The 26,753-nt window shown below is 33.1% G+C and overlaps 2 protein-coding genes and 1 pseudogene across 3 annotated transcripts; all 3 read left to right on the top strand.

Annotated features, from left to right (window-relative positions):
* Positions 1–294: 294 nt before the first annotated feature.
* On the top strand, positions 295–6,099 carry LOC143587969 (protein MLN51 homolog). Its single transcript, XM_077069110.1, has 11 exons — positions 295–974; positions 2,842–2,944; positions 3,023–3,225; positions 3,310–3,962; positions 4,602–4,713; positions 4,784–4,918; positions 5,021–5,076; positions 5,160–5,205; positions 5,296–5,492; positions 5,676–5,734; positions 5,825–6,099. Exons 1-9 carry the CDS (start codon positions 496–498, stop codon positions 5,321–5,323), a joined length of 1,815 nt encoding a protein of 604 aa, XP_076925225.1. The 5' UTR covers positions 295–495; the 3' UTR covers positions 5,324–5,492; positions 5,676–5,734; positions 5,825–6,099.
* Positions 6,100–7,291: 1,192 nt separating this feature from the next.
* Positions 7,292–15,576, top strand: LOC143587958 (N-terminal acetyltransferase A complex auxiliary subunit NAA15-like; annotated as a pseudogene). Its single transcript, XR_013145001.1, has 26 exons — positions 7,292–7,427; positions 8,653–8,731; positions 8,834–8,916; positions 9,017–9,166; positions 9,352–9,467; positions 9,574–9,679; positions 9,823–9,894; positions 9,971–10,086; positions 10,176–10,308; positions 10,381–10,458; positions 10,536–10,589; positions 10,668–10,738; positions 10,823–10,877; positions 10,974–11,069; positions 11,589–11,717; positions 11,810–11,892; positions 11,979–12,209; positions 12,342–12,474; positions 13,070–13,177; positions 13,266–13,397; positions 13,549–13,605; positions 13,726–13,823; positions 13,908–13,967; positions 14,047–14,158; positions 14,882–14,979; positions 15,052–15,576. The product of XR_013145001.1 is annotated as an N-terminal acetyltransferase A complex auxiliary subunit NAA15-like (transcript).
* Positions 15,577–21,132: 5,556 nt separating this feature from the next.
* LOC143586075 (auxin-induced protein AUX22-like) lies at positions 21,133–24,183 on the top strand. Its single transcript, XM_077067704.1, has 3 exons — positions 21,133–21,673; positions 22,622–22,697; positions 24,038–24,183. The coding sequence occupies exons 1-3, from the start codon at positions 21,349–21,351 to the stop codon at positions 24,135–24,137; spliced, it is 501 nt and encodes a 166-aa protein (XP_076923819.1). The 5' UTR covers positions 21,133–21,348; the 3' UTR covers positions 24,138–24,183.
* The last annotated feature ends 2,570 nt before the right edge of the window (positions 24,184–26,753 follow it).

Below are 26,753 nucleotides of genomic sequence, written 5' to 3'. Positions count from 1 at the left end.
AATGTGGTAGTTTTATAAAAGTTAAAGGGCTCTTTTAGTGTTTAGGGATGTCAATAAAACCCGAATCTGATAGGAAAACTCAAAACCCAACATAATTAGTACATGTAATATCCGACTCATTTGGGTTTGAGACGTATTTGAGATTTTTAATATATACGACCCGACCCGACCCGACCCGACCCGACCCGACATACGTATATAATATATCTAGTACTAGTATCGGCCCTTATCTTCTCCTCCAAATTTCCATCCAAATAGTTGTTGCCCTAGAAACATACATTACATATATACATACATACATTGAGATATTATTATTATTATTATTATTATTATTATTAAGTCTACACCAAACCAACAACATGATGTTACTTTCGATCTCTTCTTCATAATAATACCAACAATAAAGATTATATCTTGGGTTCTTCTTCAACACTCTCTCTCATTCTTCTGCTGTGTTAATTAATTAATAATTAATTAGGGTTTTGTGGAGTTGACATGGCGGATGAAGACGACTACGAGAGTGATCCTGAGCAAGCCATGCTTTCTCTCAAGATGCGGCGTAGGCAGGAGGCCAGTGACGATGAAGAAGAAGAAGACGAAGACGAAGACGATGGAGATGCTAGGGTTAGGGTTAATGAGAGGGTTATTGATTCTAGGGTTTCGGATTATGAATCGGACGGTCAAGGTGCCGCGGCTGAGTACGAAGAAGACGATGATGACGAATATGATGATTTAGTTGAGGAAGAAGAAGTTGTTGAGGATGAAGTGAAAGTGGAGGATAATATTAATAATAATAAGGATGTGGATAGGGTTTATGTGGGTGAGCAATTAGAGGATAATGGGAATGGAGGTGGGGAGGAGGGAGGGCAAGTGCAAGGTGAGAAGAAGGAGAACGAGCCGTTTGCGGTACCGACTGCGGGGGCGTTTTATATGCATGATGATCGGTTTAGAGATAGCGCTGGCGGTAGAAACAGGTGATTGTTTTCTACTGCATTGTTGATATATGTTTCTTTAGGTGCTTTGCTATAATTATTTGCATTTGAATCAGTTAGTTATTTAAATGGCACATCGTTTGATCAAGTTAAGTTAAGTTCTTTGATTATATGTATAACCAATATGAGTTGTTCGCGGCGCTGACTGCTGGCATGTTTTATATGCATGATGATCGGTTTAGAGATAGAGATAGTGCTTGTTTAGGTGCATTGCTATAGTTAATTGGTTTAGAATTTTAGATTCTTGTACGCTTAGTTTTATTTGTTAGTTTAGTTGGTCTTGTTGTTGCAAAGTCGCGTCCTTTTCTGATTGGGCTGAGGAATGTTGAAAGTAAATTGCATTTGAATCAGTCAGTTTTTAAATGACACAAAGTTTGATTATGTATCTCACTGTTAGTGTGGAAATTAATGAACTTTTGACTATATTTGTTTGTTACGAACTTACGTTCCTTGATTAAATGTATAACAGAAGTAGAAGTCAATACGTTATAGTTTGTTTTTACCTACAGGCTTTTTTATGGGCTAGTTGCAAGTGAAATTGTGATGTTAAGGTTTTCATGTGTATTATGTAGGAATGACTAATGATATGTTTAACATCTCAACTCTGAAGTGTTTTAAGATACTGGGAACTTTTTGTTATTTCTTTTTTATTAGGAGAGTAGTGGGGGCAGTAGGATAGCTTGTTACTTAGTGCTGTTAGACTACAAAATGCCAGATTTTTTATATGAAAGCTTTGCTTGTTAAAAAGGTTGGTATGTAAAAAGGCTGAGAGTCTGAGACAGACGCATCTTAATGTTGTAAAATGTAAATAAAGCTTATTTGATTATACTAAGAGCAACTCCTCAAGCTTTAACTTTTGGGACCTAAACGCCTCTAGTGTATCATGGTTTGTTAAACCAAGCTGTAGTTTCATCAGTATAGTTTTTGTGGGTTTTGAGTTAATCAAACTTCTATGTGGACTTTTCATATTGGGAAGTGGGTTCACTTTTTAGACGATGGATAAAGTTTAGATTTTTTGAAATCAGTTGACAATAGATTTTTAATGAAATTTTAAATAAGATGCCCGATATTATTGTTATCAGTTTGTGATTCAGATACAGTAGTTGCTTTAAGTTCTTCAATCAAACAGAACTGCAGGTCAGCTAGGATTCTTCATGATTTTTTTTGTGACATATTGAAGTTACACAAATGGTGAACATTCTTAATGTATAGACCAAAATATGCAAAGATAATAAACTTTTGACCTGTTTTACAGAATGTTATATTGCAGTTTACTTTTGCTGTCTGATCTATGTCTAATCCGTGAGACATGATTCCAGTTAGCTAAATGGAGCCCCATCTTTAGTTTCGTGAACCTTATCCAATGATACATGGAAATATGTTATTGTGAATATGACATCATTTGACTTTTGTTTTTGTTTACTGATTATTATGATCATTTTTAGACACATGAAGTCATGAATAAACATTATAGTTAGGTCGAAACTTGCAAAGCAATATATTTTATGAATAAAATGATGCTTCAATTTCCATGATTTATCATATGTTTTACATATCTAAGTTCTTTTGCTGATGCATCTGCTTAATGAAAACTGTTTTAATGTTGTTTGTGCTAGTGCATGCTACAAAGCTAAATTGAAACTACAAACTGTTTTTTCTATGTCTCATATATCAAAGGTACAAGTCGTGGCATTATATATCATTTAACCATCTTTGTTAGGCCACAGAAGTATATTTTTTTTAGTATCTGGTTTCTCTCTTCAGTTACATTTCATTTATGACATTTCTTACATGTATTTTCTAAGTTGAGAATTGTCAAAGTATAAAGTTCTTAATATGATGTTTCTAGGCGAACTCTTGGTGGGAGGAAGTTGTGGGAGTTAAGAGATGACAGCAAATGGGGCCATGACAAGTTTGAAGAAATGAGTATCCATGAAAGGCCTCACAATGAGGTTAACTATTCATTATCTGTGTACTGTGTTTGTATGTTAGTTTGTGTACTTCTGTTCTAATATCTCATGTATTATCAGGGTAGAAGGGGTGGTTCCAGGGGTCGTAATCGCGCCCGTGGTAAAAATCGAGGTGAAGATCATGGATTTGTACGCGGAAACAGGCCCAAAAGTTACAACAATAACAATCAAACAAGTGGGCCCAAGTCTGTTAGAGGCCGAGGTCCAAGAAGATATCAGACTTCTACACAAAACAGCTTTGAATCTTCTGCACAAAGCAGACAGTAAGTACAGATATTATAATCTATATTTTTGAACTATTGTTACAATCTGTATAGTATTAAATTACCAATTGTTTTTACTTTTAGGTTTGCAAAACCAATAGAGAAAACCTCACATGCAAACTCAGGAAGAGCATCTGCTGCCACATCAGCATCAGAATCTTCTCAAGTTCCAGTTAGGAAAAACGTTGCATCCAGTTTGAATTATGCTTCTCCACCGTTTTATCCTTCCGGTTCTTCAAATAAAGAAACCAACTTGACTCCGAAAAAAGATGCTCAAACAGGGTCAGTTAATCGGGCCCCACACAATCCTGTTATGGCAGAGAATTATCCAGCACGGGGAAAAAATGTTTCTGGTTCTTTAGGTATGGACAAGCTTTGCATAGATGATTCAATCTCTAAACCTGTAAACAACATGCAGCCACGGGCTGAAGGTAGAGGCACAGGCCCATTTTCATTTGGAAATATGGCCTATCAACCGGTAAACAGGCCCAATGTTCAACCTTCTGGTCAACAGTTTGTGGCTCGGTCTGCTAGTGGGTCCCGGGCTTCTTCTCCACCGAAAACATCTAGTCCTGCACAGGGGGTTGAATCTTTAGACATGGAATCTTCTACAGAATCTAATGATTCCAAGACTGCTTTGGTTGGAAAAGGAAAAGGTAGTATTATTTCAAGCAGTGGAATGAGCTCGTTTTCTTATGGTGATCAAAACTTTCCAGGAGCTCCAACGTTCTTGCCAGGTAAATGAATATTTGATAACATCAGTTTATTGTTTAGTTTAGGCATGTAAATGAATCAAATGAACATGCACGGGGCATGTTCATGTTTGTTTTTTCAACTTTAGCTGAACAAATGATCCAACACAAACACTTAGACGAACAGAGTTCCTTGTTTGTGTTCATTCGTTAAGAAAATGAATGTGTTTGTGCTCGTTTATGGTTGTTCGTCAGCAGTATAAACATACTTTTGACGAACGTGAATGAACATAACTGAAACATAGATGAATGAAATTTATATGCTGGACCTAAACAATTTAATAAAACTAGACTAAATTGTGGTTAGTGTTAATATTAGTTACTTAAACTAAAACAAATTGTAATGGGCTTAATAATTAAAATGAACATGTAAACAAACATAAACGAACGCAATAGTACATATGTTCACGAACACAAATGAATGAACGAGACATGTGTTCATGTTCGTTTGTTTAACTAAATGAACAATGGTTTTGGTCATGTTTGTTTGTTCATTAAATAAACAAACTTCCCGCTGAACGGTGCATTGAGTGTTCGGTTCATTTACAGGCCTAATTTTAACTATTAATTATAAATACGTTAAGCGATGATTTATAACATGTTATTTTTTGTGGTGGAATGTAGTTATGCAATTCGCAGGGCAGCATCCCGGGGGTCTTGGAGTTCCTGCAGTTGGCATGGCTTTTCCTGGATATGTTGCTCAGCCAAACGGGATGGGAAACTCAGAGATGACATGGTAACAAAACTTATTTGTTTTACCGTCTTCCTTATATTGAGTACTAAGCTATTTGATTATGCCGTACTAGGTTACCTGTTTTGGCTGGTGCTGCTGGGGCTTTAGGTGCTGCTGGACTAGGTGCCCCTTATCCATATATCACAATGGATGGTGCTTATCATGCCCGTGCATCTGGCCAACCGTCCTCATTAGCTCCTCCTATGAGGTACAATTTTTTGCCTAAGTTATTTTCATATATATATATATATGTCTGTAGCTTATAACTTTATTTACTTGGTGTTATGTTATCTTGTTGGTTTATTTCCAGCAAAGACGGCAATATGAATAAATCTGTCAGTGAAATGATGCCTTCTCAGAAACCTGGTAAGACATCACATTATGCTGCCTTTTATACTTCAGAGAAATAATAAAAGAAAGTAACTCAGTAATCCGGTTTGTTTTTGCAGAGCTTGCAAATGATGAATTGAGGCAACGACAAAATAAAGCTCGCAGGCAAGTTTGAGTTTTTTTGTTATTTTTTTGGCTGTAAAGATTGTTCTTCTTAAGTTTTAACTGATTTATGTTGTGCCTGGCTATGTGTAGATACACTGAAATGAAGTTTGATAAGTGACGTTTTGGATGCATCAAAAAGCTATTGAAATTAGCTGATAAAGATCATATTCCATCTGAGTTCGTTGTTCTGAAATTGTGAGTGGTACTTATGGGCCTTAGGCCTTCTGTGATTTCCAGTTTACCCCTGGATCACTTTGGGCGACTGCAGTATTCCCCATTTATTTATGGTAATGGTCTTCTTCAGTTACTTTTATCTTGTTATATTAGAATGTCGGCTGCCCATTTGAGAATTGAATTATTTCTTTTTGTATTTGTTTATTATATGTCTACATTTGCTTCCCCGTCTTTATATTTGGACTGCGTTTTGGAATTATGGGACTATGATGTTAATCTTTCGTTGTACACATCAGGTATGTGTTTGAAACGCCTGCTCAGTCTGACAGGTGGCAGGACTTTTTTTGGATGCAAGGTATAAAACCTCACATGCCTCATTTTATATATTACCTTTATGTGTATATAATGTCTTGTAAGTAATTGTTGAAATTCCTTTTATTTTCAGGTTTATTGTGGCTTTGTTTCTTCGTTTTTGTTTTTTAATCTATTGTGGAAGTTTTTGGTTGGTAGGGGTTTTTTTTGAAAATATATTTGGGAGAATAGTAAAAGAACAAGAGCAGTGGCTTTGTGTCTAGTTTTGTGAACCTCCTGTATTTGTTTTTCTTCTTCCTTTTTGAGGATTGAGTTGTGTTTGGTTGGGGGTTGCATTGCCATCTCTTTTGCTTTGCATCATGTTTGGAGACTTGTTTTTATCTTTCTATGTGACTTGGTAATTGTGTTTTGTTGATGGTACTCATTGTTATTTCTATGTTTTCATAACTGCACCGGTCGTTATACTAGTCGCTCACTGGCTTGGCTGGCTTCAACAACCGAATGGTGGCGTCGTTAATGGTTACAAAATCGCTTCAATAGTTATTCATAATCAATATCACAGAGTCAACAGTTGAAGTACACATTACAAGTATACAGTTTTAGCTAAACCGATTCTAAGTTGTTGAGTTAGGACTTTGTTTAATTGGCAAATTAGGTCCTTAAAAGAGTGATTCTATCAGACACTTCTGACAGGAGTGAATATTATTTACACTTTTAACATCTAGTTTCAAATTTTATGATATTAATACCGGTTTAAACTAATAAAATTGAAACTATACCAACTTAATATACATAGTTTTTTTTAATATCATGTATAAGAATATTTACAATATATAAGAACAAAGTGAGACATTAAAGTTAGAAGCTTGGAATTGTTAAGAAGTTGGGATTGGTAAAGAGTCGTATTTTGAGTACTTATACTTTTGACATGGTCTAGTTTAGTTTTGAAAGTGTAAAAAGGATTGGGGTGTTAAAATACTGACAAACGATACATTTAGAGATTTAAAAGACAAAAAAATCAACTAAACAAGTAACAATCGACAGTCACTAGAAGAAATCAAAGTTTATCTAAAAATGTTACTCATGAAAAGTATCATATAACGATGGTAGAGATGTGAGAGTGTGGGATCAACATAGTGATTTTAGTAACATAACTAATGTCGCATAAGAGCGACACAATGAATCAAGAGAAAAATAAGGCTTATTTAGGAAATCTTTCAAGATTCTTATTTCCATATATTCTCTCCCTACTAATAAAACCTATTTGATATCTTTTCTCCCCACAAACATCTCTTTTTCTTTTTTTCATCACATCAATCTTTATTCTTTTCTTCACGTGTTTCGAAAAACCATTATAAAATAATAAGTTGTTACTATAAACGCTCTAAAGTGTGAATATGTGTTTGTGTGATGAAAAGTAACTTTCCTACAAACAAAAACAAAGTCAAATTTAATAAAAATAATAATAAGTTTGAAGGAAATTTATTTAAGAAGTATCAGAAATTACAAAAGAGCCCCTGATATTTAAGTTTGGGCAAGAAAGAAAAATAAAAGTAGGGTTGCAGAAGATAAACGCCACCACTCATCATCATCTTCATCTTCATCATCTTCTTCTTCTTCTTCTTCATAATAATAATAATAAACCCTTAAAACCCTAACCTGTACTCTGTGCAACACATAACATAGAAACAATGGGCGGTTCACTTCCTCCTAAAGAACTCTTCAAGCTCATCGTCGTAAGACTTTTAATCATCAATTCCTTCTTAATTATTTATTTATAAAACCCTAGCTCATCCGTTATTTCAAATCACATCTGCTCAATTGACGACGTAAACATGCGATTAATACATCTAGTTCTTACTCGCATAAGTAGTCAATACTGCCAGCATGTTGCTGTTTATTACTAATAATAATAATAATGCATTTTAGTTTTATCACATTGAATGAACTGTAGCCAGTTTTAATATTAGCCTTATGTAAATGTCACTTGCAGCTCTTTTGACTTTTAAATTTTGCTTATTTATGTGTTAATTGACTTATTAACTTATGCATTTTTTAAACACAAGTTTTTAAAAAGAAATGATTGGATTAACAAACACAATAAGTTAATCAGTTACATTTTTCCAACTTATCAAAACCTTCTTATTTTGCTTTGTTGATAAGTTAAAATCCATAAGTCCTTTTTGTTTGCCAAACAACTTATATAACCTATCATAAGGAGCCTTAAATAAGCAATCCCAAACACCACCGAAATACAACTGATGAAAGTGCATATTTTAAACCTTGTTCTAAGGTTTCTAAGTTAGTTAAACATTGGTTACAGCAGCAGTAGTAGTAAACCTTGGAATGTTGATGTCTCATGATCGATAAAATATGGATTCTTTCTCGATCGTTTTTTATCTATAATCATCGAAACCTTACTAATAAATTGTTTTGATTGAAATTGAAGACAATTATATAGAAAATGACTTATTAGAGCTAACTTTTCATCATCAACTCTTAGACTTATTAGAATGATTTTTTTTAAATCTATAAAAAAAGCCTGAAATAAAACAATCCTTTATCTCTCTTGAGTTTTGACCAATAAAAACCACATTTAAGTTCTATTTGTGTCCCCTTTGTTACTTTTTAGGTTTTGCAATCAACAAAGTTGTTTTTTTTTTATGATTTCTCTAATACAAAACCAAATTTGTTTTCATACACTTTAATCTTGAAACTTAACTTATGCTTAATGACAGGCCCCTGCATTTTTAGTTGGTGCAAATATCTTTCTATAATTTTTCTTGATAACCTTTAGCTGAATCACAAGGGTTAACTGCAAGCTATTATATATTGTATTGCATTGTTTTGATGCTGCTGCAATACTCTTGAAACAATAACTATGTCATTTGTATTGAGTATTGACTATTGAGTTGTTTTTTGTGAAAATGAAACATTTTCCTATGATTGTCTTTTTGGCAGAAATCCTATGAAACAAAACAGTATAAAAAGGGTCTTAAGGCTGCAGATACTATATTGAAGAAGTTCCCAAATCATGGAGGTTTGTGAAGAGTTTATTATCTAATGCAACTTTCTTATAAGTTATAACTTTGTTGTGTAGAATATATAATTTTCTCATCTTCCTAACAATTTTTGGTACTAGAAACTCTCTCGATGAAGGGACTAACATTGAACTGCATGGACCGTAAGCAAGAAGCATATGAGCTTGTACGGCTAGGATTGAAGGTTGGTTAACTTTCAAATTATTCATTAAAGTATACTTATTTGAACATACCCTTATATGTCAGTACACTGTCACGTATTAAATCCACTTTTTTAATTGTAGAATGACCTCAAAAGCCATGTTTGTTGGCATGTTTATGGCCTTCTCTACCGATCAGACAGAGAGTACAGGGAAGCAATAAAATGTTACAGGAATGCTCTGAGGATAGATCCTGACAACATTGAAATACTTAGGGACCTATCTCTGTTACAGGTATATATCCTTACAATACAAACAATTATAAATTTTGTGAGAATTAAACTTAAATAACTGTGTTACATCTGATCTTACACATGGAAAAAAGGGCCCCTTGAATTATTTTCATGACATCAAATTTGTCGTTTTGGTTTTCTACGTTTTTGGTAGCTAATGGTGCTTTTTTTCCATTCTGGTTATAGGCACAAATGCGTGACTTGACAGGTTTTGTTGAAACTAGACAACGGTTGCTGACTTTGAAACCTAAACATCGGATGAACTGGATTGGTTTTGCGGTTTCTCAACATCCATATTCAAAGTGAGTTGTTATATTGTGTCGTTTTCAAATTAACTTAATCAAAATGTTTTCTTTGTTATCTTTCCATCGCCTATAAGTTCTCTAAATGCTGTTATTCTTTTACAAGTGCATCAAAAGCAATTGATATCTTGGAAGCATATGAAGGAACTCTTGAAGATGATTATCCTCCAGAAAGTGAACGTTGTGAGCATGGTGAAATGCTGTTATACAAGGTAATATTTGTGTTAGGTAATAATCCTATCAAAAAATTAAATATATTTGTTGTGAGTGTCGAAACCATCACACATTCGCACATGTTAACATTAAATGTATTTTCTAAAACTTTTTTTAAGTATTTACAAAATCTTTCATCCAGGTATCTTTATTGGAGGAATGTGGCTTCCTTGAGAAAGCCCTTAAAGAGTTGCGCAAAAAAGAGTTCAAGATTGTAAGTTAATCTCTTAATTTCTTTGTATGTTTGCTTCATTTTCTTATTATATAACACATTCTTGTTATCATAATAGGTTGATAAATTATCCTACAAGGAAGAAGAGGCTTCTCTTCTTATGAAGCTTAATTGTCTTGAAGAAGCTGAAAAGTTGTATAGGGTATTACTTACTATGAATCCTGACAACTACAGGTACACAAAAATAGAGTATTGAGGATACTTTGCAAAACTGTTACTGTAACAAAATACAAAAATAAATGATGTTTGAAATTTTTGTTTAGATACTATGAAAGGTTACAGAAGTGTGTTGGACTGCATTCAGAGACGGGCCAATATTCCTCTGATGAAATAGACAAGTTGCATGCTTGGTATCAATCTCTTGCTGAACAGTACACATGGTCTTCTGCTGTTAAGGTGATTAAACTTCTTACTTTTAAATATTTTTGAATGAGATTATTATATTAACATCACGACATTATTTTTTAGAGGATCCCGCTAGATTTTTTGGATGGCGTAAAGTTTCAGGAGGCAGCTGATAAGTATATCAGGCCTCTTTTAATAAAGGTATTCATTGGTGTTTATTTCTTTTTGGGAACAATTATTTTGGATGCAAACTTACTCTTTATTAACGGTAAATGTAGGGGGTCCCGTCACTGTTCTCTGATCTGTCTCCTCTATATGATCATGCTGGCAAGGTTTGTGGAAGCACCTCATTGAAGGTTCGATACATTTGCATTGTTTTGATTTATTGACTTATTTTTAACTTTTTATAGGCTGATATACTTGAAAAGTTGGTTTTTGGATTGGAGGAATCACTTAAAAAGACAGGTGGATACCCTGGAAGGTACAATGATTCATGAACTTTAATTATTTCATATCATTCTACGTGAAGTTGGTACTAATTTGTTTTCTTGTGTGTTATTTTCAGATCAGAAAAGGAGCCACCTTCGACGCTTCTGTGGATCTTGTTTTATTTAGCTCAGGTTTGTTCTTGTTTTTATAGGCTGTTTGGATTTGTATGAAACTGTTGTTATTATTATTATTATCAGTATTATTCTTACATTGTTGTGCTTATGCAGCATTATTACAGGCGGGGTCAGTATGATGTGGCTCTTGCTAAAATTGAGGAAGCTATGCAACACACTCCAACTGTTATTGATTTATACTCCGTCAAGGTCTACTTATGCTATACTCATTTTTTTATATCTTATTACTGTAGAATTGTAGATAATCTTATTAGCGGGATCTCATAGTTTTTTTTACCGAAAACTATAGCCTGTCACCTGTTGGTTTTTTAAAAGCTCATATTTTTGTAAATGTTTTAACAATATGAATTCTTAAATAATCTTTAATAAAATTTTATATTTAGTTCTTCATGACGTTTTAAATAGTGAATCATTTGATGAAGGTTGTTAATTGATTTTCAATTTGATGAATAATCATATAATAGTTAGAAGGAAAATGAATATAATTGATGCATAGTATAAGGGATTTAATAAAGAAAAAAGAAGTTAGATTGTTTAGCATTCTGAATTTGAAAGAAAATAAAATTATCACTAGTAAACCTTTGCATCCCCCTTTTAAATTCTAGTCCAGTGACCCCTTTTTGAGTTTTGTTTAATTTAATAAATGTAAATAATATTGATTGGGGACTAATATCTAATGAAGTGCCATCTTTGTTTTTTTTTTTGCAGAGCAAGATACTAAAACATGCTGGGGACTTTCCAGCAGCAGCCGCATTAGCAGATGAAGCTAGATGCATGGATCTTGCAGATCGTTATGTAAATAGTCAATGTGTTAAAAGAATGCTGCAAGCTGATCAGGTCTATGTTTACAATTATGTTATATTCCCCTACCAAATTTACACAATTTTCTGACTTAAGTTTTCTGTATTCTTTTTAATAGTTTCTTTTAGGTTTCGCTTGCGGAAAAGACAGCTGTACTGTTCACTAAGGATGGTGAACAACATAATAACCTGCATGACATGCAATGCATGTGGTTAGTGTTAAAATTTGTTATCAAAGATATTTATATTTATTAGCAGAAATATATGAATATTTTACTGGATTTGTTTTCTTCTGAAGGTATGAACTTGCTTCTGGTGAAAGCTATTTCCGGCAGGGTGAACTTGGACGAGCGTTGAAAAAGTTTTTGCTGGTTGAGAAACATTACGCAGATATAACTGAAGACCAATTTGATTTCCATTCTTATTGTTTAAGAAAAATGACTTTGCGTGCATATATTGAAATGTTAAGATTTCAAGACCGGCTTCATGCTCATGCTTACTTTCGCAAGGCAGCTGCTGGTGCTATAAGGTGAGGTTTATGTGGCTTTGTTTGAAAAAGAGTTAACTTTGTCAAAGTTACTGACATGTTAGCTATCATGCCATCAGTTTGACGAATGGTATTGTTGTTTGATTATTTTTTGTGCTTCATTGGGTGATGCAGATGCTATATCAAGCTTTATGATTCACCACCAAAATCATCAACTGAAGAAGATGATGAGCTGGCAAAGTTGCCTGCCTCTCAGAAGAAGAAATTGAGGCAAAAACAGAGGAAGGCTGAAGCACGGGCAAAAAAGGTATATTCTACTTTCTTTGTTTTCTTTCTAACAGATTCAGGGGGTGTTTGGGATTCCTTATTTTCAACAACTTATAACTTATAAACTTTTTGAAAAGTTAATAAAGTGTATAAGGTGTTTGACAAACCATAAGGACTTATGGATTTTAACTTAATGAGAAGGCAAAATAAAGGGGTTTTGAAAAGTTAGGAATTTGTGACTTATTAACTTAATGGGTTTGATTTACCTATTACACCCTTCCAACCCTCAAAACTCATTACACTCCTTTTAAAAAAGAATGTCCTTATTAGTCATTTTGGTTTTCCCTAACACATAAGCTAATCCAAGCATGTTTTTAAAAATTTCTTTTAAAAAAATCATAAGTTAATAAGGTCTTTTAACAAAAAGTCCTTTTTCACTTAAATAAGCAATCCCAAACACACCCTTAAGTTTTCACTAAATGTAGCAAAATACAATTACAAAGTTGAATATTTTAACACCTTTTTTTTTAATAAAATGATAGGAAATAACACCTGACGTACTTTCTTTTATGCTAATTCTTCTTTTATATTACCTGGTTAACCTGTTAGGCATATTAATTTTAATGTTCTCTCAGGAGGCAGAAGTAAAGAGTGAAGAAGCTAATGCCAGCGGAGCTTCCAAGAATGGGAAACGAAATGTCAAAGCAGTTGATCCAGATCCCAATGGAGAGAAGCTATTGCAGGTTTTCTACTCATCTTTATACACACACATGTATGTATAACTATGTATATCAGCGATACACATTTGGATTCAATATTTTTTTTACCTAGATTGAAGATCCTTTAGTGGAAGCTGGAAAGTACCTAAAACTACTTCAGAAGCATTCTTCAGATTACTTGGAGACTCATTTACTGTCTTTTGAAATTAATATGAGAAAAGAAAAGATATTGCTTGCCTTGCAGGTAATTTTAATTTTAATGGGAAAACTATTATTATAAATTATAGTATAATTCAGTCCACATCTTATTGTTGCATTATGCACCCGGTTTTGATTAGAAATTTTATTTTTCTTATGTTCTATAACCTTTTTGACTGCTTTTCTGTTTCATCAAGGCTTTGAAGCACATGGTACAGTTAGATGCTGAAAATCCAGACACTCATCGCTGCTTGGTATGTCATAATTATAATGCTTGAATCATAACCGTGTGATAACTGATAACCACACGTGCATTCTCATTTTTATATTTTATTCTTCATATCTCAGTTTTAATATAATTAATGGTTTCACAGATAAGATTCTTCCATAAAGTGGCATCAAGGTCAGCCCCTACAACTGATGCTGAAAAACTCATTTCAGGTGTATTAGAAGCCGAGCGTCCGACTTTCAGGTTACTATCTATTTAATTTCCAGTGTATGATCCTCTATTTGTATAAGTTGTTTTTTGTTGATTTTTTTAATTCTTTTGTTGTAGTCAACTGCATGATAAATCTTTTGATGGAGGCAAATACTGTTTTCCTCGAGCAACATAAAGGTCATTTTTGTTTCTAGATTAGTCATCGCACGGGCATACTATGAAAACCTTTAAGACACCTTACTGGTAATTTTTGCAGATTCTTTGATGCACAGAGCAGCAGCAGCCGAGATGATCTATTGTTTAGAACCAAACAAGAAGGGTGAAGCAATCAAATTGATTGAAGAATCTCCTCAGAACCCTGTTTCAAGGTAAAATTTACAGGTGGCGGTTTTTTAGATACGACTAGAAACACGACACGAAGATAGTTAGGATTTCAGCTGTCATAAACTGGTCGTGCTCAGGTTGACCTGTTTAACCCGTGTAGTTAAACTAATTGTGTTAGGGTTTACTTGTTTAACATGTTCTAAATAAACAAATCGACCCGTCACTAACTCACTTATTACAACTTGTTCGCAATCAGTTTAAAACCTGACAACTGGTTTGACTCATTTGTTTAAATGGATTAAATAGGCCGTGCTCCTGATAAATGTGTTTGGGTTCGTGGTGTAAACGAGCCGAGCCAAGGCTAGCTCTAGCAAGCCTAAGATTAAACTCACTTGATTAATTTAAGAGAGCTCGAGCTTGTCTCGTTTAGAGCCCTAGTTCTAAAGCTTGAGCTCAACTTGAATTTTATTTATTGTTTTAAAATTAATTTTATAAATAACAGACCCATTTAACCACGTTTATAAATTGAACCCCTATATAAGCTCGAGCCAAGCTCCAGCTCGTTGAAGCTCGGCCCGATTCCTAGTTGAGCTTTTAGCTGATCTTGAGCAGCTCATGAGTGGCTCGGATCATTCAATTTTTTGATGATTCAACCCGCCAACCCAACACGGTTAACACCCCTAATTAAAGTTAGATTTTTCATGAATCCAAATAAAAATGATTTTTGTTGTATGCCTAAATGTCTATTTTTTTTGCTGTATTATTAGCGGACTGCTTGGATCTGTGAAAGAAAGCAAGCTGAAAGACTGTGTTGCAGTTCATAAAACTCTCGTTGCTACTTTAAATGATCAAGATGCAGCACTAAGTAAGTTTTACTTTTTCTTTATAAACCACCTGGCAATTCTATATCTAATATATTATATTTTTCTTTTTATAGGATGGAAAAACCGGTGTGCAGTAGAATTTCCATACTCGACCTACTTTGAAGGCAGCCTCTGCTCTACTGTAATAGCAAACAAAGCTTCCAAACAAGTACCTGAAAAAGCTGAAAATGGGAATATTGAATCCATTCCATCAAATGGTAAAGTAGAGAAACTGGACGCCATGAAAAATCTAGCCATCTAAGAGAAAACTGAGTTTTTATAAGATTTTATAGGATCAAACCATGTTGCGGTTGTAGGATAAGTTTCTAGATCCCATGAAAACAAACAAAACTATTTTTTGAATCCTTAAAGCTGTTTTCTTTCGTTCATGGGATCAAAATTCCTTAAAAAATGTGTATAATCCACTCTAGTCATGAACATGATGTTCTTAAGGTTAGAGAAACACTCGTGAACCGTCTCTTTTGAATGTGGTCGAGAATCTTGAGAGTATGTTGTACTGCTATTTTTGGTTGGTTTTTTTTTCTTTTCTTTTTTCAAATTTATGTTGTATAATTGCTATACTTAATTGCAAAATTTTTGACTTAAATATAACGATAAGCGAATTTAGTTTTTGATACTATGATGTGGGCATTACGTATATGGTTGGCTAGCGCTGTGTGGTTATGTTTGTGTGATGTCCAGGTTAGAATGCATACAGGTTTTTATCGATTCAGGTCTATCTGGTTTTGTTTTTGTCTTAAATTATATATTGGGTCCGATTGTTTTAGTCTCTAAAGCACTCTCTCTAAAGATTGATTTTGATTTGTGAGTAATCTTTCAAGCCCGGGTGTCGCTTGGGCTCGTCAAATTTATTATTATTAATTATAAATTCTTTAATTTATATAATTTTATAACTATTTACTTATATTTATAACAATACTAATACTTAAAATAGTTTCAAACTCATATTTTATTTATTTAAGTTGTCATATTTCAAATCCATATCAAAACAAAATATGTAGTATTTTTTACATTTTTGTTTCTGGTCTTTCACTGATATCCTCCAGTAAAAAAACATTGACTGATTAGACGGCCTTTTCTGGTCTTTCACTGATCCGTCTTACAAGAAAAATGATCGTAAGTAAGATCTTAATGAAATTGAATATGCTGTCACGAGGAAAGAAAGTAGCTCCTAACATAACATTCTAAATCTCCTATGCATACAAGAGTTATAAAAAAAATTAAATTAAATAACATGAGTGGTAGAAATAGTTGATTTGAATCTCAAAAGCGTATAATATAACTTTGTTTAATAATTTGATGAACGTGTGGGTCAAATAGGCACAAAACCTTTGGAATTGACTGGTTTTGTTGAAATAAGGGACAAAAGCATTGAATATAATTAAGAGGAGAAATCAATTATTTGCTGGAAACACCAAAATCCTAGTTGTATCGTGTTGTGACGTTGTGTTGCCTACGAAGAACCACCTATTATTATTATTATTATTATTATTATTATTATTATTATCTTTTTCATAAATGAACTGTTATTTGTAATTTTATGCATCAAATATATATTGTTTATTTTTGTTATCTAAATTTGGTTTTTGTGTAAATTTTAGTTGATATCAAAATTATTTACTTGTAAAAAGAAGTAAGATTATCAATTATGATGAGTTGCTATACATATATATTTCAACTAAGATTATCAAAATTATTTACTTGTAAAAAGAAGTAAGATTATCAAGTAAGATGTATGATTTTTTTGGTCGAATTACATAGTTCCGTTCAATAAGTAGTAGTGTTCATGTTGCAATAGAAGACAAACGGGTATCAAGCTACGTAGCTAGCCCATTTTGAATAGCAAAACTAAGACATATAAAAATTACTTTCGTAGATCTTGGAGTCATAACATGATTGTTCATGACTAAGTAACTCCATAGCTTTATATGCAAGGAAACAAAAAAGTATCAAATGCAAAAAGTATAAATATGTGTTGATTGTTAGGACACTTTTTCTCGTGTTTGATCACATTGCATGAAATAACTTTTAATGCAGCATGGCCTACCGTGAAAACACTACTCTCCAATCCCACAAGAGGGGAAACCCCTGATACACACACGTTTCCATCCCACCATCAAAAGATCAAAATGTCAGTTGTCTGAGTATTGATCTTCCTTTCAACATGCCAGTCAAGAAATTTACATGCGTGCTTCTTTCTTAACATAAAACTAAATTATTAATCAAGTAAAAGTTCTTAATTAGTGTTAAAACATTATTATGGCTGTTCAAATCATTTAAGTTGATGTTATTCTTGTTGTTACTATTATTATACAAAAATACAATGTACGCACTTTGGTGGATTAAACACACTCTCTCGCACACAACCTTGTTATAGCCATCATCACCATCTTTACCTCAAACATCACATCTAATATGTTGAGTTATGTGTGTTGTCTTGATTTGTGCTTGCATATGATATGTTGTATGTTTGGGATATGCAAATTGTGTGTGTTTCGACAATGATGAGGTGGATAGTACTTAACATTAGAGCGGTTGGGTGAAGGAAGCGATCGCTAAATGGGTTCGTGGGTGTGGATGATAAGTCACATTAGTGGCTAGTTTTATGAAGGTAAATAAGTCCAAAAGAAAAGACTTAACATGCACATATAGTAGTCCCATGCTCATAGTATGTTTATCTATTACTTATAGTAATTAGTATATTATCGAAATTTTCATCTAGACCAACCCATGTGCTTGGACGACCTTTTAACAATTTCCACATCGGTTACTAAAACCAATTTGCATAATAATTGAGTCCAATAAACATCAATTTATGGAGTCAAATGTGTCTTGTGTCTTAAAGTCAACTTTGAAGAATATAATCCCACTTTTCCTTTTTGCGCTTTATAATGATTGCGTTTAGAATTAGAGGCACCTCAAGACATTTGATGAATGTGTGTGACATTCATGATACAAGGAAGATTAATATGCACCAATGTATCATTCGAGATAAATTCCATATTGGTCGTGAACATAAACTTCTTGGCTCATAAGGAATGTCATTCATGCCTCTTAAATCACCAGCACGCTTAAGGTTAGTGGATGAGAGGACAACTTCATAATTAAGCGTGCTTAGGTCATAGTAGTGGATGGACGACCTCATGGGAAACCAAAAACAAATCAGTGAGCGCTTTGTGAGAAAAATAAACAATATTGGTGATACAAGAGGCTGAATGTTACATATGGAGGAGAGAATGTCAAACAACTAATGATATTATTTGCAAAGAGTTATTCTAAAGCACCATGATAATAACTTTGTAAGGTCTTGGAATGAGAGTAATGAAAATGAATCGCACCATGTTAGAATCAAAACACAAATATTAAGATTTTAAAACGAACCTTATTATATATACACTTAATGATAAAAAGTTTTTCTTCATAAGTTTTAAAGATAAATTTACCCTGTAAGATTATCACCATGAAACCATGCCACTAGCCTCTTATGAAGAGAAGCATCGTCAGAGTTAGACAATTTACAAGAAGCGCACTTCGACAGTGTCAAACTACACTCCATTTTTCTTTTCTAGCAGAATTAGAAAATATGAAGAAGTGAGTCTCGTTGTTCTAGTTAAGCTATTTCATATTCACTATTGTTGTGATTTCTATCCTAGTAACTTGTAGAATGTAACTTAGTAGATGAAGTTTAGGTGTAAATAATATATTATTTGTGACAAAGAAAGAACAACAAAAGGAAAAAAAAATAAGTTATGTACTTAAACCTTTATAATATCCACTAGTCTATTTTCCATGTACCGATATTACATTGACTTCTTGTATCATAGATAAACCATGCAACAAGTTACACACGGGGAACACTAAGAAATATTATACCTTTACATTGACATGCCACATTCACTTGTGCTACATGAGATTTTTATTCTAATTCGAATAATGAACACATGTAGTCATACGCTAGCTAGTATGGGTATCTTCTCAGGTTTATGTGCGGGTTTCACCCGATCCGACTTCAAATATATGGATCCACTATGTAAGTGTTATAACCCATGATCTTTCATTCCCAAATCATTCCCGCTTGTGCCAAAAACCCTAATTGCCCCTGTGCTTCAATATTGTTTGATACTTAGGTGTTATTGTTCAATTTCAATTAAATTAAATAAAATACGCCTCATTTCCTCATAAATGTCTAAAGTAATTTACAATTTCGCATGACCAAATAAAATCTAAAATTTTACTTCTGAAAAAATTGTGATGCTTTAAAAAGAGACTTTAGAGGTAAATTTATATCACTAACGGATTTGCCTATTCGTGTTTGATTTTCAGATTTTGGTAATACTTTTGATATTGAATAAACAAAAAAATTGTATCAACTTTGCAATATTTATCAAGGTGAAATTATTATCCGACCTATTCCAATAATTTGATTCCAAAAGTCACGCATTTAAACTCTAAAAAACTCTAAAAATCACATTTAAAGAATAATTGAAATTAACATTCAAAGTCAACCCTCCCCCCCTAACACACACACACAAAAATTTAAGTTGTCGGTTGAATAACAAGAAGACGAAGTCTTCACACGCAATGTGAAAATGAAATCCCACTATTATCTCAAGTACACCATTTTCCATCATGCTAGTGTGTCATGGACTTCATATTCCATGGGTGGATGTTATTAGGAACTTGGCGGTTTAAGCTCATTGATGGATAAGAACCTAAAACGAAATTCGTGAGTTAAGATTTAGCCTAAGAATTTTTGAGCCAGTTTAGGTAGAATTTATGGACAATTTTGGCTTGAACGGGTCAGGCGTTCTTGAGTAAATCAATCAAATTAGTACAAGTGTAAACAGGGGGCTAAGCCTTAGCCGGCGTCTAGAAGCAAAGGCTAAGCATTAGCTAGTAGCTAAAACTCAAGTAGCTGACGTTTGCACGTGTATTGATTTGATTGGTTGTTTTTATGGACTTGTAGTACTTTGAAGGTTTAATGCGCTAGAAAATTTTGAACCTTCCTTAACTAACTAGCTTATTTGGCATTTAACTTGTTTGGATAATTTTCTCTTATTTTCACTTATAAAGATGTGCATGACATGTTAGATGGAAAATTTATTAGAAATTTAGCTCTATCAACAAATCCAAATGAATATGTAATGAACAAAATTACCAATTGTAACAAAATTCATTAAAACAAGTTAATCTAATCTTCTATTCTCACCAATATATAATCTTGATAGGTTGTCTACCTAAAGTCTCCCGTATGTATTATCATATCTATTAATATGACCTCAAGGGTTTGTCAGATAACTATTTGTAGTTATTGTTAATAGTAAATCTATTTTTGTAATTATTTTCTTTAGTTTTATATTCAAGATAATATTTACTAATACTAAGCTGAAAATAATAACAAATTTAGAGAAAACTCATATGTCATGATTAATCATAATTTTTGTCCAACTAATTAACAAAAATCTATTATTACCCTATTAATCTAAATGCAACATCACAGGCATAGTAGGGCAAGAGTATCAACATATAGGTTTTGGTTTAGTGACATCAAAAAATCTTCAATTGTTAATTTATATATTAAACTTCCTACGATCATAACAAAAAATAATACAAGATCAAATAAATTAAAAGATACTAATTATTATATATATTTTTTAATCAAATGATCATTGGTGTGGAATAAATAGGTATGATTTGGTCCAAGCTCCTCTCTCTATGACAAGGCAAAAACCACATGGTTTGTCCCCACAAACCCACATCACACGGCTACAATTGAAACCGTGAAATAAGTCAATTACCAAGAATATCTTCTACTAACCCTACGATCTTGCCTCACATCCAACCATCTTTTTATATCTTTGTCGGGTTTTTAAGTGTCCTATTTCTCTTAAACATCGTTTATACCAGAGTGAGTTTTTCCGAGTCATGATATCAATTGTACATACCGGTTTTGACACTCTATATATGCATAACTCACCCAAGAACATTATCAAAAAGAAATTCACCACTGTAAGAAAACTTTCGAACCTAAGACCATAAATATTCTAAGTTTCAGCCATTGGACTGTCAATTTTGTAATACATATAGAATATCACTACACTCTCTACCCTACCCCATCCACCCCACCCCACTCCCACCCAACTTACATCCAACCCCACAATTGCAACTCATTAGACCGACATCTAACATGATTTCCTCCCACTACTCGTTTCGTGTCTTCTTTTTCAACTTCTCATTACACACATATATATGACAAACAATATTGTTCATAACACATACACTCATTGCTTCTTTATATTATAAAAGAAACATATAACACTAATAATAATTAAGTTGTAGAAAGTACTAACATGGCAACAGAAGATGATCAATATGGGCTTGAGATCACTGAGCTCCGGCTCGGGTGGCCAAGTGGTGATGGTGAGAAGAAAGATAAAAAGAGGGAGTTTCGGGATATTGTTGGCGGTGGAGAGGAGGTTGACGGTGGTGGGAAAAATAGAAATATGGAAGTTGTAGTGGGCTGGCCACCGGTTTGTTCATATAGAAAGAAAACCATAGTTAAAATGTACGTGAAGGTGAGCATGGATGGTGCGCCTTTTCTTCGCAAGATCGATATTAATGGCTTCAAAGGGTATTCGGATTTCGTTATCGCTCTTGGGAACCTCTTTGGCATTGGTAGGGTTTCTGTCTCTTGTATTGTCCCATGATATGAACTTGCTAGGGTTACTGGCTTTAAAATTTTTAAGTGGACTAAACTTTTTATAAAAATAGGCAAAAGAAAATAGCCTTACGAACATAAACACTAAACTTCAATAGGGAGATCTAGAGACTAGAGCCTAAGCATACCCCATACAACATTGAAATACGCTCAAACACGTTTATTGCCGATACTGTAATAGTTCATCTAACTGTCACACCATAATATTGTCTGTTTTGATCGGGGGGAACAACTATTGCCTCATACACACTGCCATATAACCTTGAAATACGCTTTTATACTTTTATACATAGCAGATATTCTAATTCTTAGACACCTTTAGAGTCTAATTAAGCACATTGTCTCACACAGCTTTGAAATACACTTAGACACCTAATTTGTAGCCTATACGCTAATACTTCTTTTTCTTGGGCTACTTCTTGTAATAAGTTTAGTCCACTCGCCCTATTTTGGTATTTTTTGACAATTTAAATCTACAACCCATGAGTGAACATATTGACATATTACGAGTTAGGCCATGAGGTATATATTCATGCCCCTTTAACTCCGCATAGGAGCCATATCATCCACTTTATCCATTTTTACTCCATCTAACCTAAATAAAATGGTTTAACCCAACTTAACCCTTCTCAATTTAACTTAAAACAATTTTTAAATTATCGTATGTAAGTGAAGATGATTTTAAAGTCCGTTAATACTTAACCCCGTGTGCTTTAACACCAGTTTACCCATGAAGAGAGTGATGTCCCACTCATTGATCTATGTCAAGTCAACATTAACATTTTGGACGTTAAAATATACCCCAGGGTCTTAGGTCAAATTGTTATGTATAAATCAAAAAGTTTGAAATGATTAAGCAGTATCATGACAATTAGTTAATTTTTTACTCTTGATGATAAAAACAGGTGATGAGGGCGAGTACATACCAATATATGAAGACAAGAATGGAGATTGGATGCTTGTGGGGTTCGTCCCTTGGGAGTACGCTTCTAAACCATGTACTTTAAGTTTTTACTTGTGTTTTTAGGCCATTTGTTTGGCTTGTTGTGAAAACGGGTTCGCTAGTTAGTTAAGGCTCTACGATACTGTTACGTAGGCAATATGGCTTTAACTAATCCACTTGTTAGCTCATACGTTATGGTTAAGGGCCACTGCAGTACCAATCAAAAATACGGTTGTCGCTACTGGACGACGAAATGGATTTTGGAATTTATTAACATTCTCTAAAAAGGGTACTGTTAATAATCCCGCGGGTACTGATACCATTAACAGAACACCCAATAATTTATTGGGTACTGTACGAAGTATTTGAAATACGGGAAAGAAATACCATTCGGGTAATATTTCCAAAGGAGTTGCAAACGGATCTGCCGGTTCACCAATCATTATCCAACCGCTTCACCTACTTCATTGCCCCCAACCCTTTCTCGTACCTCTATTGAAACAGAATGGTTTCATGTTCTTTCATCGATTGGTTATTCCTTTCCGTTCGTATCTCTTTCTCCAATTTCAGTAACTAGACATTAAATAAAAGAAAGAAAAACATGACTGATTATTTGGAGGTGGTTCCACCATTTCCTTAAAGAAAGCCCTATTACCCGGCTAACAGACGCCCCTTAATGCCTAGTCTTTAGCGACCCGACACAGTGTAGCTGGCCACAACAAGTTGCCCTATGGTTTAACAAGTGGGTGTTAATATGCCACCTAGGCTTGCTTTAACTAGCACACCACGTCATTGGCTACCCGCTTAATGTTCACAAGAAATTTTTGAGTTTGGGCTCCACCCCATTTCAACCAATCATAGTTTTTTTTTATTTTATTTTTGTCATTTTAATATTTAGTTAAACCATAACACACTTGCTACAGAACGAGTTAGTAAAAGCAAACCGCCTACGTGATAATGACGTTGTGCTCTTGCTAGTTAAGCCACAACGGATGGTATTTACTAGTAAATTTTTCCCAAGTTCAAATCTTAGAATGTTGGTGTTCTCCCATATTAGTGGCATGCACTTTCTAGAATCGAACCGAGATCCCATAAGATTCCTACAAAATTCTTATGACATGCATGCTTTGAATCCTAGTACATCTCGATCCCATGCCTTACACTTAACCCAACTAGCACTTCGCATAATATAGTTAATATAAAGACTCTCAAATTGTAATATTAATAGTTCGTATAATGTGTCAATTAAGTTCAACCAATATATTTACAATCTAATAAAGTTAATATAAAGACCCACAACAAATTAAACACGAGTTAAGTGTCACTCTTTTACCAATTACCACCTATCTGATGACAAAATATAACCTTGAATTTACAGGATGTTTACAGAAACATGCAAGAGACTGAGGATGAAGAAAAAGGTATCATTAGACGGTGGACTACGAACAAAAAACTTGATGAGGAAGACTGAAAATTAAATTATATACTGATAGGAAATTAATTAATTATTTAAGTTTAATTATTTGTAGTTGATGTTTTAATGTCATTATTTCATAATAATATATAAGTTATAACTTATTTGGTAACGATCGAGTAAAAAATGTTCAATACTTTCTTGTAGCTTCTTAACAGCAAGATATGGAGTTACAAAAATTTTAAAAGTTTATTTTTTCTGTTTCCTCACTTATTCAGTTGATTGTATTAGTGTCCTTATATCATTAATAAAACAAGTTAAAGACCTTGCGCGTTGTCACGATTCAAACTTGATTCGTAAATGAACCTTAACGTCTATACAACCATGGTTAGGTCTTGATTGTTCAAAATTTTGTGTAAGTCATTTGAAATGTTTTTATAACCTTCTATCAATAATGTTGAGTTGTCCATTGTTATAACGATGTAAGTTAACACAGTAACGAATTCATTAGCAACAACATGTCTTCATTATGGTATTTGTCTATTTGATACCGTTTAGAAACAATAAAGTTGATATAGTCATAGTTTTCTTGGTAGCATTTTGTGTAATTTGCACATGTTTTCTTTATGCGTTTGACATATATATATATATATACGTGAGTTCAAATAAAAATCACTAGGATTAAAACTCGTGAAAACCACTTTCAAATACTAGGTTTTTAACTTTTTTTTTTTTTGTGTTATTAATCTTTGCTAATTTTTTTTTAAAAAATATTTGTGGTTGGCGAAACGAAGATCATGTTCAATTCACGTTGTTTAATAATATTCTCAATATCCAATCTCAACGATGGTGACAATCGTGTACTTGTTTATTATATAAAAAAATGTAACAATTCAAGGGTATGTTCCAATCAAATTGAAATAGGACGATTATCATTAAAATAAGAATCACGTAGCTTTTAGATGAGTCATGCCTACCCAGAGTTCACATTGTCCGTAATAAGTGAAAGGAAATTCTTATTTAAGTCAAGGACGAGAATTTTGCGATCTAATATTGTATAAAGTCAAAGTTATCGAGGTGTATATAAATTATAATTATGTCAATATGAGAAACGAGCTAGATCACAATAAAAGTTGGATATGATCAACTCGTGCACAACTTGCATGTGGAGCCTAACTATTAATTATCCACATAACTGAACCGACTTAAGTAAAAATTGATCATTTTATGTCTCGTTTAAAACTTGAGCTAAAACTTTTACAAGTTGTTATGTGAAAATTTGAAAGGGTCAAGACTTTTTAGTATCATGTTAAACATACATCATCATGGCGTATTTGTAAATTATCGGGACCATTTTAGGTTAGGTTGATAAAGGATGGTTTATAGGGGACCGTTATATAAAAAAATCAATTAAGTTTTAAAAATGTTTTGATCTAGCAATAAAGAAAGTAGTACGATAAGCACATATAAGTAGCTAAGTTACTAATCATGTAATACATGAACGGAATAAAATCAACTCGTGTTTAAATTAAAATCAAATTTATTTAAGTTTACAAGTTGTAAATTTATATATCACGAATTGTGAAATAAGAAAAGCGAAAAAACGTAGGTTGAGTTCACAAAATTGAGGTACGCGATGGTGGATATATATTTATTCATAAGGTATATATTTAAATTCCAAAACATTAAAGCGGACATTGTAATGAAACAACATGAATTGGCTTAAACCATCAGACTTGTTAAGAACGAGTAGGCTGTTCACCAAAGTTGGTCAATTAAGGAGGGTTGATGCAGAATATGAAGAGTTGGTACCTGGTACAGAAGCAAAAAAGTTAAGGTTATTGTTTTGGTAATTCAAAAAGGTCAAGGTTGGATGTGTTTGTGTAGATTTTAATGAAGTTTCACTTTCACCACAATTAGTCATTCAACTTCTAACTAAGTGAGTTTAAGCGTTTAACCCCAAAGTTCATTTTTACTCAAACCTTGATCTGACATTTACTACAATTTCGTTCAGATCTCAAAGTATTTTAGGGGGTGTTTGGCTGAGCTTCTAAAAATTATTTATTTGCTTCTTGAAAAATAAAAGATGTTTGGTAAAGTTTTATTTTAAATCTTCAAAAGCTCCAAATTTGAGTTTTTTTAAAGTGCTTTTGTTTTTATAAAAGTAAATAAGCAACTTTTAGAAGCTCAGCCAAACACCCAATAAACAAATACATTTCGACACACCACTGTGGAATATTTAATATAAAATGGAATTTAATATTTCAATTATTTTTATCGGATTTATGATGTTACAAAAAGAGTAAAACTGCAGTTTTTTTAAATTAAAAAATTGTTAAACTTGAACCAGTAACACGTAACCAAAAGTAGGAAAACTAGAGCTAGGTAAACAATAATGGTTGTCTTCACAAACTTTGCTTATATAGAATTAAATAGAAGCAATTTGCATCTACAAAACTTTGTTATAAACCTTTTTTGAATAGTCAATGCACTTTGATAAGTTAAAAAAATAATAGACAATCTTATAATGTATAAAAATACATATGAAATTAAGACAAAATATTATCATGGCATTGTTTAAACCAAAACATATATCGATCTATGATATCAATCAAAAACCAAATTAAGACATTCAAAATATTTAATGGTTCAATTATTATCTTTGAAATGACATGTTAAT

This window comes from Bidens hawaiensis, unplaced genomic scaffold (assembly GCF_021521415.1).
Source record: "Bidens hawaiensis isolate Kalapana, Puna unplaced genomic scaffold, B.hawaiensis_p1.1 tig00001575_1, whole genome shotgun sequence".
In the NCBI taxonomy this organism is placed as follows: Eukaryota; Viridiplantae; Streptophyta; class Magnoliopsida; order Asterales; family Asteraceae; genus Bidens; species Bidens hawaiensis.
This window is presented reverse-complemented; position numbering and strand designations above follow the sequence as displayed.

Excerpts from the sequence above, each read along its gene's own strand:
- LOC143587969 (XM_077069110.1), top strand. The coding sequence starts at position 496 with ATGGCGGATGAAGACGACTACGAGAGTGATCCTGAGCAAGCCATGCTT. Across the intron at positions 2,945-3,022 it reads ATGAAAGGCCTCACAATGAG|GGTAGAAGGGGTGGTTCCAG; the intron begins GTTAACTATTCA and ends ATGTATTATCAG. Across the intron at positions 3,963-4,601 it reads AGCTCCAACGTTCTTGCCAG|TTATGCAATTCGCAGGGCAG; the intron begins GTAAATGAATAT and ends GGTGGAATGTAG.
- LOC143586075 (XM_077067704.1), top strand. The coding sequence starts at position 21,349 with ATGGCAACAGAAGATGATCAATATGGGCTTGAGATCACTGAGCTCCGG. Across the intron at positions 21,674-22,621 it reads TGGGAACCTCTTTGGCATTG|GTGATGAGGGCGAGTACATA; the intron begins GTAGGGTTTCTG and ends TGATAAAAACAG. Across the intron at positions 22,698-24,037 it reads GTGGGGTTCGTCCCTTGGGA|GATGTTTACAGAAACATGCA; the intron begins GTACGCTTCTAA and ends TTGAATTTACAG.